This window comes from Oncorhynchus mykiss, chromosome 16 (assembly GCF_057628025.1).
Source record: "Oncorhynchus mykiss isolate SJ-2025 chromosome 16, ASM5762802v1, whole genome shotgun sequence".
In the NCBI taxonomy this organism is placed as follows: Eukaryota; Metazoa; Chordata; class Actinopteri; order Salmoniformes; family Salmonidae; genus Oncorhynchus; species Oncorhynchus mykiss.
The window spans coordinates 4,001,134-4,013,558 of NC_143037.1; the positions used below are offsets into that span (position 1 = coordinate 4,001,134).

At 45.5% G+C, this 12,425-nt stretch overlaps 1 protein-coding gene across 4 annotated transcripts in view; it reads left to right on the forward strand.

Moving 5' to 3' along the window:
• Positions 1–804: 804 nt before the first annotated feature.
• tasp1 (taspase, threonine aspartase, 1) overlaps positions 805–12,425 on the forward strand; it is a 115,695-nt gene continuing 104,074 nt past the window's right edge. For 3 of the 4 annotated variants that reach the window (XM_090201767.1, XM_090201769.1, XM_090201768.1), the window contains exons 1-5: positions 812–928; positions 1,644–1,847; positions 2,488–2,555; positions 5,240–5,308; positions 9,145–9,265. In XM_090201767.1, the coding sequence (XP_090057893.1) occupies positions 1,694–1,847; positions 2,488–2,555; positions 5,240–5,308; positions 9,145–9,265 (412 nt within the window). In that variant the 5' untranslated portion in view covers positions 812–928; positions 1,644–1,693. Of the gene's footprint in view, positions 929–1,643; positions 1,848–2,487; positions 2,556–5,239; positions 5,309–9,144; positions 9,266–12,425 lie in introns of all 4 variants that reach the window. The other variant, XM_090201766.1, reaches the window with a different exon arrangement.

Here is a 12,425-nt window from a genome sequence, read left to right on the forward strand (position 1 = left end):
TGAATGGCATAACAATGGGCCTCAGAATCTCGCCATGGTAGCTCTGTGCATTCAAATTGCCACCAATAAAATGCAATTGTGTTCGCTGTCTGTAGCTTTTGCCTGCCGATGCCATAACCTCACCGCCACCATGGGGCACTCTGTTCACAATGTTGACATCTGCAAACCGCTCGCCCACACGACGCCACACATGTGGTCGGCAGTTGTGAGGCCGGTTGAACCTACTGCCAAATTCTCTAAAACGATGTTGGAGGCGGCTTATGGTAGAGAAATGAACATTACATTCTCTGGCAACAGCTCTGGTGGAGATTCCCGCAGTCAGCGGGCCAATTGCACGCTCCCTCAAAACTTGAGACATCTGTGCCATTGTGTTGTATGACAAAACTGCACATTTTAGTGTGGCCTTTTATTGTCCCCAGCACAAGGTGCACCTGTGTAATGATCATGCTGTTTAATCAGCTTTTTGATTTGCCACACCTGTCAGGTGGATGTATTATTTGGGCAACAGGGATGTAAACACATTTGGGCAAAACAAATTAGATAAATAATATGTTTTAATTATATGGATAATTTCGGGGATCTTTTATTTCAGCTCAAGATACATGGGACCAGCACTACATTTCGCGTTTATATTTATGTTCAGTGTAAAACTCGTGGGATATGTCTCGTTCCAATCTAATCGGAAACGAGTAAACGCGGAAATTTCCGACTTACAATCTGGTTGAAAGCGGCAATTGTATAACTATAAACAGTTACACAAGTTGAAAATTATCGAGTTTCCTGGTGCCGACTAGTATTTGAACGTGGCAATAATGTTTTGGGACGCGCGCATTTGCGTCATGTGACGTAACCCTGAACCCGGAAGAGATTTCTGCTGCAGAGCCGCAGCCAGAGTACAATCTCAACTTGCAAAGTTTTTAATAGTAAAGTAAGTTTTCACATAAACACAAGAACACGTACCGGGTCCGTACTAGTGTGGCAGCTAGTTAGCAGATTCGTGCAAAAAAACAAGTTTTTATAGTCGAGTCTTCAAAATGTGGATGCTATGCTATGTAGCTAGTTAGCTTTCTCAGTTGTCGCAAAACGTTAAATGTCAACGAATATTTGCACGCTGTAACTACGCACTGAGAGAGACATGCTACCTTTCTCTAATCGCTAGTTAGACACTTATTTTTAAATCAATTTGTTCGATAACAACCCTAGACGTTAAGGCTAACTAGCTTCCAAACAGACTAGCCAGCTAAGCTAATGCCTACAATGGCATGTCAGCCTGAATGATGTAGTCTCGGGGAATCACATTGTTTACATTGTGGGAGGCAACCCGTCTCAGTCAAACAACCCAGCAGCAACACTGTGTCCCCACTCAGTTGATTTGTGCGATGAGCTTTTCCCCAAGCAGGTTTGAACTAAAATGATATTGTGCGCCTTTTTAGTGTCGGCACCTACTTATCCAGACTGTCAAAGCACAGTCCAAAATCACACAATGTTAATAGATCACGTTCAGCAGATGACTGTTGACACTGCATATAGGCATTTGCTAAAATACAACTCGTTTATCAATTGTGGTACACAGATGCTTAAGCCACCATTCCTAGTAGGACAAATGGCATCTCCCCCTTTTTTAAAATGGTATTTTCTCCCAGGTTTGAGAGCCAAGATGCCAGTGTTACCTGGGGCCAATGGTCCATGATGCATGTGGAGGGTTATGGAGACGCCACTGAACTGTGCTGAAGAGCAACAACCCCCTCCTGCCTTACCTGCCTCCTGGTCGACAGTCACACCACAGGAGTCTCCTGCAGACAGAAACGACAAGGGGAACGCTGTTGGCTTTGTGTTGGTGCATGCAGGTTTGGTGTACTTACTAGTACCTTTAGTGGTCTGATTTTTCTGTGCTACGTAAATTAAGCCGTTGTCAGGTGTCCGATGAGATGACATTCAGTTTACATGTGATAAGGATAAGTTACTGATGACGTTGACTGTGTCTATATATATATATATACTGAATCTATTATCACTTCTGGAGCGTTATCGTGTTCTGTCTTCTTACCTACTACTTTAATCACACTTAGAGAGCTTGTTTCCCGCTGTTCATACATTTTTGGTAGAGTGCGTCCCCTATTCTAATTTATCAGCAGTTGTCGAACATACACGCGTGTGTGTGTGTGTGTGTGTGTGTGTGTGTGTGTGCGTGTGAAAATACTATTCTCTTCCTCAATAGTGTGCAGAAATGAGTACAACATCCTGGCATTTACATCCCCCTACTATTTAGAACCCACGTCTGTGTATTCTAACATGGCCTCTGACTATGCAGACCGTGAAAGAGAGGCCTACAAAAATGGGATGTAGGATGATGTCACCGTTAGCCAGCTGTTGAAAACGACACACTGTCTTTACTGATGAATGTGCAACCCTTTAAAAAAAAATGTAAAAAAAAATTCACATCACATACCTTCTTTCCACTTCTTTGTGTGTTTTATTTTTTTTCAGGAGCAGGATACCACTCCGAGTCCAAAGCCAAGGAATACAAGCATGTCTGCAAGAGAGCTTGTCAGAGAGTGAGTTTCCTTCGCCTTGTCCGGCCGCTTCCTGCATCAGTGCAGAATGCACCGCTTTGCACATGGCTTTGGCCAATGTTAACACCCGTTTCCCATGCCAATAAAGCCCCTTGAATTGAATTGAGATGCAGCCTGAGACGACAGCGTTGTGGTCGTGTTCAGATCAGGAGGACCAGGGAGGGATCTAGCACCCTGTAGTAGTAGTAGTGCACTACGTTGGACCATTTGGAACGCACGTCTCCGTCTTCAGAGAGGAGTCCCGTGTGAGACGGTGTTGCGTCAGGGAGTTATGTGTTGGTAACACGCCATCGTCAGTCTCAGCTGGCCCGGAGAAAACTACACGCTGTAATGTCATGTTCCGGCACTTTCTGTGTTTTCAGCGTTGTACAGCAGAAAAACTCATTTTACTTGTATTTTATAGTCCATCAGATTAGAGCAGCTACAGACGTCCACGGGGAACATCGGCTGTCTGTCCAAGTCTCTGTACTGTCTGTCTATATGCTGTCTCTGTCTATATGCTGTCTCTGTCTGTCTATATGCTGTCTCTGTGCTGTCTGTCTCTGTGCTGTCTATCCTGTTTCTGTGCTGTCTGTCTCTGTGCTGTCTCTATCCTGTCTCTGTACTGTCTGTCTATATGCTGTCTCTGTCTGTCTATATGCTGTCTCTGTGCTGTCTCTATCCTGTCTCTGTACTATTTGTCTCTGTGCTGTCTGTCTCTATCCTGTCTCTGTACTGTCTGTCTATATGCTGTCTCTGTCTGTCTATATGCTGTCTGTCTCTGTGCTGTCTGTCTATATGCTGTCCAAGTCTCTATCCTGTCTCTGTACTGTCTATATGCTGTCTCTGTGTTGTCTCTTTGTGCTGTCTACTGTCTCTTTGCTGTCTCTGTGTTGTCTCTGTCTCTTTGCTGTCTCTGTGTTGTCTGTTTCTGTGCTGGCTGTCTCTGTGCTGGCTGTCTCTGTGCTAGCTGTCTCTGTGCTGTCTGTCTCTGTGCTGTCTACTGTGCTGTCTACTGTCTCTTTGCTGTCTTTGTGTTGTCTCTGTCATGTCCCTACTGTCTCTTTCTCTGTCTACTGTCTGTCTACTGTCTGTCTATATTCTGTCTCAGTGCTGTCTCTCTGTGTACTGTCTGTCCCGTCTCTGTGCTGTCTCTCTGTGTACTGTCTCTGTGCCGTCTCTGTCTCTCTCTCGATGTCGTCTCTGTCTCTGTCTCTGTGCCGTCTCTCTCTCGATGTCGTCTCTGTCTCTGTCTCTGTGCCGTCTCTCTCTCGATGTCGTCTCTGTCTCTGTGCCGTCTCTGTCTCTCTCTCGATGTCGTCTCTGTCTCTGTCTCTGTGCCGTCTCTCTCTCGATGTCGTCTCTGTCTCTGTGCCGTCTCTGTCTCTCTCTCGATGTCGTCTCTGTCTCTGTGCCGTCTCTGTCTCTGTGCCGTCTCTGTCTCTGTGCCGTCTCTCTCTCGATGTCGTCTCTGTCTCTGTGCCGTCTCTGTGTCGTCTCTGTCCCGTCTCTGTCTCTGTCCCGTCTCTGTCTCTGTGCCGTCTCTGTCTCTGTGCCGTCTCTGTCTCTGTGCCGTCTCTGTCTCTGTGCCGTCTCTGTCTCTGTGCCGTCTCTGTCTCTGTGCCGTCTCTGTCTCTGTGCCGTCTCTGTCTCTGTGCCGTCTCTGTCTCTGTGCCGTCTCTGTCTCTGTGCCGTCTCTGTCTCTGTGCCGTCTCTGTCTCTGTGCCGTCTCTGTCTCTGTGCCGTCTCTGTCTCTGTGCCGTCTCTGTCTCTGTGCCGTCTCTGTCTCTGTGCCGTCTCTGTCTCTGTGCCGTCTCTGTTTCCGTGCCGTCTCTGTCTCTGTGCCGTCTCTGTGCCGTCTCTGTCTCGGTGCCGTCTCTGTCTCGGTGCCGTCTCTGTCTCGGTGCCGTCTCTGTCTCGGTGCCGTCTCTGTCTCGGTGCCGTCTCGGTGCCGTCTCGGTGCCGTCTCTGTCTCGGTGCCGTCTCTGTCTCGGTGCCGTCTCTGTCTCTGTGCCGTCTCTGTGCCGTCTTTGTCTCTGTGCCGTCTCTGTGCCGTCTTTGTCTCTGTGCCGTCTGTCTCTGTGCCGTCTTTGTCTCTGTGCCGTCTGTCTCTGTGCCGTCTCTGTCTGTAATGTCTCTGTCTCTGTGCCGTCTCTGTCTGTAATGTCTCTGTCTCTGTGCCGTCTCTGTCTGTAATGTCTCTGTCTCTGTGCCGTCTCTGTCTGTAATGTCTGTGCTGTCTCTGTAGTGTTGAGTGATACAGTAGGTAAATGCTGTCTCTGTAGTGTTGAGTGATACAGTAGGTAAATGCTGTCTCTGTAGTGTTGAGTGATGCAGTAGGTAAATGCTGTCTCTGTAGTGGTGAGTGATGCAGTAGGTAAATGCTGTCTCTGTAGTGTTGAGTTATACAGTAGGTAAATGCTGTCTCTGTAGTGTTGAGTTATACAGTAGGTAAATGCTGTCTCTGTGAAATATGATCCCCATGATTTGTTGGTGTTCAAGGAGAGAGATTGTATTGCTCTTACCCTGTTTGCATCATGGGTCGTGTTCATTAGGGCATGCAACGGACAACAACGAGTAAGTCCAGGGAGACTCTCCCTGTTTCAGTCCCTTGTTCGTCTGTTGCGCGCCCCGTGAACACGGCGACTGTCAACTGTCCTACCTGTAATGTAACGTCTCTCTCTCAGGCTGTGGACAGACTGAAAGCCGGTGCTCTGGCAGTGGACGCTGTGACTGCAGCCCTTGTTGAGCTTGAGGTTAGTGTGTGTGTGTGTGTGACCACAGCCCTTGTTGAGCTTGAGGTTAGTGTGTGTGTGAGTGTGAGACCACGGACCTAGTTCAGCTTGAGTTATCTTGGAACCAGAGATGATTTAAACGTGTTCTATGACACATTAGGGCTGAGAGAGGCACTGCATTCAGGAAACTATTCAGACCCCTTCCCCTTTTTCCACATGTTGTTACGTTACAGCCTTATTCTCAAATTGATGAGGAAATGTTTTTCTTTCATCAGTCTTTTTTTTTGTAGGCCGTTATTGTAAATACGAATTTGTTCTAAACTGACTTGCCTAGTTAAATAAAATAAATAAAATCTACACACAATACCCCATAATGACAAAGCGAAAACAGTTTTTTTTTCTAGAAATGTTTGCAAATGTATATATTTTTTTTTAAAGGATATCGTATTTACTTACGTTTTCAGACCCTTTGCTATGAGACTCGGAATTGAGCTCAGGTGCATCCTGTTTCCATTGATCATCCTTGAGATGTTTCTACAACTTGATTGGAGTCCACCTGTGGTAAATTCAATTGATTGGACATGATTTGGAAAGGCATACACCTGTCTATATAAGGTCCCACAGCTGACAGGGCATGTCAGAGCAATAACCAAGACATGAGGAACTAGGAATTGTTCGTAGAGCTCCGAGACAGGATTGTGTCGAGGCACAGATCTGGGGAAGGGTACCAAAACATTTCTGCAGCATTGAAGGTACCCAAGAACACAGTGGCCTCCATCATTCTTAGATGGAAGAAGTTTGGATCCACCAAGAGTCTTCCTAGAGCTGGCCGCACGGCCAAACTGAGCAATCAGGGGAGAAGGGCCTTAGTCAGGGAGGTGACCAAGAACCTGATGGCCACTCTGACAGAGCTCCAGAGTTCCTCTGTGGAGATGGGAGAACGTTCCAGAAGGACAGCCATCTCTGCAGCACTCCACCAATCAGGCCTTTATGGTAGAGTTGCCAGATGGAACCATCTCCTCAGTAAAAGGCATATGACGGCCCACTTGGAGTTTGCCAAAAGGCACCTAAAAACTCTCAGACCATGAGAAACAAGATTCTCTGGTCTGATGAAACCAAGATTGAACTCTTTGGCCTGAATGCCAAGCGTCACGTCTGGAGGAAACCTGTCAGCATCCCTATGGTGAAGCATGGTGGTGGCAGCGTCATGCTGTGGGGATGTTTTTCAGCGGCAGGGACCGGGAGACTAGTCAGGATCGAGGCAAAGATGAACGGAGCAATGTACAGAGAGATCCTTGACAAAAACCTGCTCTAGAGCACTCAGGACCTCAGACTGGAACGAAGGTTCACCATCTAACAGGACAACGACACTAAGCACACAGCCAAGATAACGCAGGTTTCAATGTCCTTGAGTGGCCCAGTCAGAGCCTGGACTTGAACCCCCATCGAACATCTCTGGAGAGACCTGAAAATAGCTGTGCAGCGACGCTCCCCATCCAACCTGACAGAGCTTGAGAGGATCTGCAGAGAAGAATGAGAGAAACTCCCCAAATACAGATGTGTCAAGCTAGTAGTGTCATACCCAATAAGACTCGAGGCTGTAATTGCTGCCAAAGGTGCTTCAAAAAAGTACTGAGTACAGGGTCTGAATACTTACGCAAATATGATATTTCAGTTTTTTATTTGTAATAAATTTACAAACATTTCTAAACACTTGTTTTTTTTGCTGTGGCGTATTGTAGGATACATTTTAAGAAAAATATATTTTAGATTTAGTCTGTTTTGTAACAAAATGTGGAAAAAGTCAAGAGGTCTGATTACCTTCCTAATGTAATTTCACAATTTTCACCAATTCAACCAATTCAATTCAATTTAATTCGATTTTTGTTGACTGTTTGAATTGCGGTGTATTTGTACAACAAAGCGGATTTTAGGGGAAAAAAATTGTCAAAAAAAAAAAAGTAAAGCCCCTTATTGCTGAATCTGAGTACAGACATTAAAGGCATTAAATCCAACCACAGATGCCTTTTAAAGCTCCTGAATTCTAAAAACATACATATCACAGAGTGAGTGGACTGAATGGACTCTTAGGATCCTTACAAAGTGATGTGTGACATAACATCTATGTTTAGATCACAGCTACTTAGTCCTCCTACTGGGTGAAGGAAGGAGGCCCTAGTAAAGTTTCCTTTCTGTGAAAATGTATATCTGTGTCTAAATGTCCTATTTCTTAATGTAAACTTGGCAAAGAAACGTACCTTTTTCAGGACCTTTGTCTTTCAAAGATAATTTGCTCTAACCACCTGCCACCTGCCGTCCCAAGGAATATAATCATCTCAGCAAAACATTAAACGTCCCTTTTTCAGGACCCTGTCTTTCAAATATGAATGGTAAAAATCCAAATAACTTCACAGATCTTCATTTGTAAAAGGGTTTAAACACTGTTTCCCATGCTTGTTCAATGAACCATAAACAATTAATGAACATGCACCTGTGGAACGGTCGTTAAGACACTAACAGCTTACAGACGGTAGGCAATTAAGGTTACAGTTATGAAAACTTATGACACTAAAGAGGCCTTTCTACTGACTCTGAAAAACACCAATAGAAAGAGGCCCAGGGTCCCTGCTCATCTGCGTGAACGTGCCTTAGGCATGCTACAAGGAGGCATGAGGACTGCAGATGTGGCCAGGGCAATAAATTGCAATGTCCGTACTGTGAGACGCCTGAGACAGCGCTACAGGGAGACAGGACAGACAGCTGATCGTCCTCGCAGTAGCAGACCACGTGTAACAACACCTGCACAGGATCGGTACATCCGAACATCACACCTGAGGGACTGGTGAAGGATGCATCAACAACTGCCCAAGTTACACCAGGAATGCACAATCTCTCCATCAGTGCTCAGACTGTCTGTGAGAGGCTGGACTGAGGGCCTGTAGGCCTGTTGTAAGGCAGGTCCTCACCAGACATCACCGGCAACAACGTCGCCTACGGGCACAAACCCACCGTCGCTGGACCAGACAGGATTAGCAAAAAGTGCTCTTCACTGACGAGTCGCAGTTTTGTCTCACCAGGGGTGATGGTCGGATTCGCATTTATTGTCGATGGAATGAGCTTTACACCGAGGCCTGCACTCTGTAGTGGGATCGATTTGGAGGTGGAGGGTCCGTCATGGTCTGGGGCGATGTGTCACAGCATCATCGGACTGAGCTTGTTGTCATTGCAGGCAATCTCAACGCTGTGCGTTACAGGGAAGACATCCTCCTCCCTCATGTGGTAACCTTCCTGCAGGCTCATCCTGACATGACCCTCCAGCATGACAATGCCACCAGCCATACTGCTCATTCTGTGCGTGACTTCCTGCAAGACAGAAATGTCAGTGTTCTGCCATGGCCAGCGACGAGCCCGGATCTCACGCCTAGGACCCTTTGGATCGGAGGGTGAGGACTAGGGCCATTCCCCCCTCCCAGAAATGTCTGGGAACTTGCAGGTTTCTTGGTGGAAGAGTGGGGTAACATCTCACAGCAAGAACTGGCAAATCTGGTGCAGTCCATGAGGAGGAGATGCACTACAGTACTTAATGCAGCTGGTGGCCACACCAGATACTGACTGTTACTCTTGATTTTGACCCCCCCTTTGTTCAGGGACACATTATTCAATTTCTGTTAGTCACATGTCTGTGGAACTTGTTCAGTTTATGTCTCAGTTGTTGAATCTTGTTATGTTCATACAAATATTTACACATGTTTAAGTTTGCTGAAAATAAACGCAGTTGACAGTGAGAGGACGTTCCTTTGTTTATCTGTGTCAAAATGTCAGTTCATGATTCTTCTAAATGTTTTTGTCATCCACAGGATTCTCCGTTCACCAACGCGGGAATGGGCTCTAACTTAAACCTGTCTGGGGAGATCGAGTGTGACGCCAGCATCATGGATGGGAAGTCTTTACGTTACGGAGCTGTAGGTGCTGTTAGTGGTGGGTTACTGACCAACTACTGATGCCTTCGTGTTTGTGTAACTAGCAACTATTTAAAGCCCTATCGCAGGGGGGCAAAACTTCTAGAAAATATCTTCTATTCTGGTTGTAATGTTGTCAGATTGACGTTATTTCAACCAGCTCTGCCTGTTGGGATCTATGGTAGAACTTCAGCTATAAGCAACCCTGAACCAACCCTTCAGCTATCAGCATTGTACAGTCACCTGAACCAACCCTTCAGCTATCAGCATTGTACAGTCCCCTGAACCAACCCTTCAGCTATCAGCATTGTACAGTCACCTGAACCAACCCTTCAGCTATCAGCATTGTACAGTCACCTGAACCAACCCTTCAGCTATCAGCATTGTACAGTCCCCTGAACCAACCCTTCAGCTATCAGCATTGTACAGTCACCTGAACCAACCCTTCAGCTATCAGCATTGTACAGTCCCCTGAACCAACCCTTCAGCTTTGTGGAGTGCATTCCTCGATAGCTGGTTCTACATCTACAGATCCAACCCCTTTTAAAAAGAGTGACGATGTTATTGGCTTTGTAACCAGTCCTGCACTGTGTTCACCATTAACATTTCAGCAGTCTGCCCTGCGCCAAAAAGGCCTCCAGCAAAGACAGATCTCCTGAGTATAGACTTCACAATGTTCTGAGAACACACAACCACACACACACACACACACAACCACACACACACAACCACACACACACACAACCACACACACACACACACAACCACACACACACAACCACACACACACACACACACACAACCACACACACACACACACACACACAACCACACACACACACACAACCACACACACACACACACACACACACACAACCACACACACACACACAACCACACACACACACAACCACACACACACACACACAACCACACACACACACACACACACAACCACACACACACACACACACAACCACACACACACACACACACTACCACACACACACACACACACAACCGCACACACACACACACACACAACCACACACACACACACATAACCACACACACACACACACACACAACCACACACACACACACACACACAACCACACACACACACAACCACACACACACACAACCACACACACACACACAACCACACACACACACACAACCACACACACACACAACCACACACACACACACACAACCACACACACACACACACACACGCACTAGAGGCGAACGTCAGCGGGCATTTCGACATTGAGGTAAAACAACAAAACAAGACACAGCCGTCGTTTTTTACTCCCCTGCGTGCTGTAACAGTCAGACATTTTTAAAATTGAAGTCAGTACATGACAAATGAAAGTTTCTTGGCTCCGATTGGACCTGTTCTGTTTTGTTCTGTTCTTTCCAGGCCTGTATTTCACATAAGGGCAGCGTAGTAATGCACTACGTAGGTGTATTGTAAACCATGTCTTATAACAGGTCTATGAGCCAAGGTTGTAGGTTCAATTCCCACAGAGATCCGAGACACTTAACAAAAAAATATATATTTACTCACTTCTCTTGTAAGAAGTTTGGACAGAGGTGTCTGCTAAGTGAAATACACCACAACAGTACCTGGCGTGTACCAGTCTATTTACTGGCTCCATAGACCTGTTGTGGAGGTCCTGAGCTGACGTGCTGGTCTGTGGTTTTGAAGGCCGGTTGGATGTACCGCCAAATTCTCTAATATGACGTTGGATGCGCTTTACGGTAGAGAAAATTAGCTTTCAGTTCTCTGGAAACGGCCCTGGTGGACATTCCTTCTGTGGCGTTGTGTTGAGTGACGAAATTGTATATTTGAGAGTGGCCTTAATATTGTCCACAGCACAAGGTGCACCTGTGTAATGATCATGCTGTTTAAATCAGCTTCTTGATATGCCACATCTGTCAGGTGGATGGTTTATCTTGGCGAAGGAGAAATGTTCACTAACGAGGATGTAAACAAAGTTTTGCACAAAATTTAAGAGAAATAATAATAATAATAATATCTTTTATTTGACCATGTTGCGTTTACATTTTTATTTTGTGTTTATATATATATATATATATATGTATATAATTAATTTGTTCAGTTTATAACAGTATCAGTCAAAGGTTTGGACACCTACTCATTCAATGGTTTTCCTTTATTTTTACTATTTTCTACATTGTAGAAACATCAAAAACTATTCAACTTATGGAATCATGTAGTAACCAAAAAAAGTGTTAAACAAATCAAAATAGATTTGAGGTTCTTCCCTTTGCCTTGATGACAGCTTTGCACACTCAACCAGCATCATGAGGTAGTCACCTGGAATGCATTTAAATTAACAGGTGTGCCTTGTTAAAAGTTAATTTGTGGCATTTCTTTCTTTCCTGTGTTTGAGCCATTCAGTTGTGTTGTGGTAAGGTAGGGGTGGTATACAGAAGACAGCCCTATTTGGTAAAATACCAAGTCCATATTATGGCAAGAACAGCTCAAATAAGCAGAGAGAAATGACAGTCCATCATCACTTTAAGACATGAAGATCAGTCAATTTCAAGAACTTTGAAAGTTTCTTCAAGTGCAGTTGCAAAAACCATCAAGAGCTGTGATGAAACTGTCTCTCATGAGGACCACCACAGGAAAGGGAGACCCAGAGTTACCTCTGCTGCAGAGGATAAGTTCATTAGAGTTACCAGCCTCAGAAATTGTAGCTCAAGTAAATGCTTCACAGAGTTCAAGTAACAGACACATCTCAACATCAACTGTTCAGAGGAGAATCAGGCCTTCATGGTTGAATTGCTGCAAAGAAACCACTACTAAAGGACACCAATAAGAAGAAGAGACTTGCTTGGGCCAAGAAACACGGGCAATGGACATTAGACTGGTGGAAATCTGTCCTTTGGTCAGATGAGTCTAAATTTGAGATTTTTTGGTTTCAACCGCCGTGTCTTTGTGAGATGCAGAGTAGGTAAACGGATGATCTCTGCATGTGTGGTTCCCACCGTGAAGCATGGAGGAGGAGGTGTGATGGTGTGGGGCTGGTGACACTGTCAGTGATTTATTTAGAATTCAAGGCACACTTAACCAGCATGGCCACCACAGCACTCTGCAGTGATACGCCATCCCATCTGGTTTGCGCTTAGTGGGACGATCATTG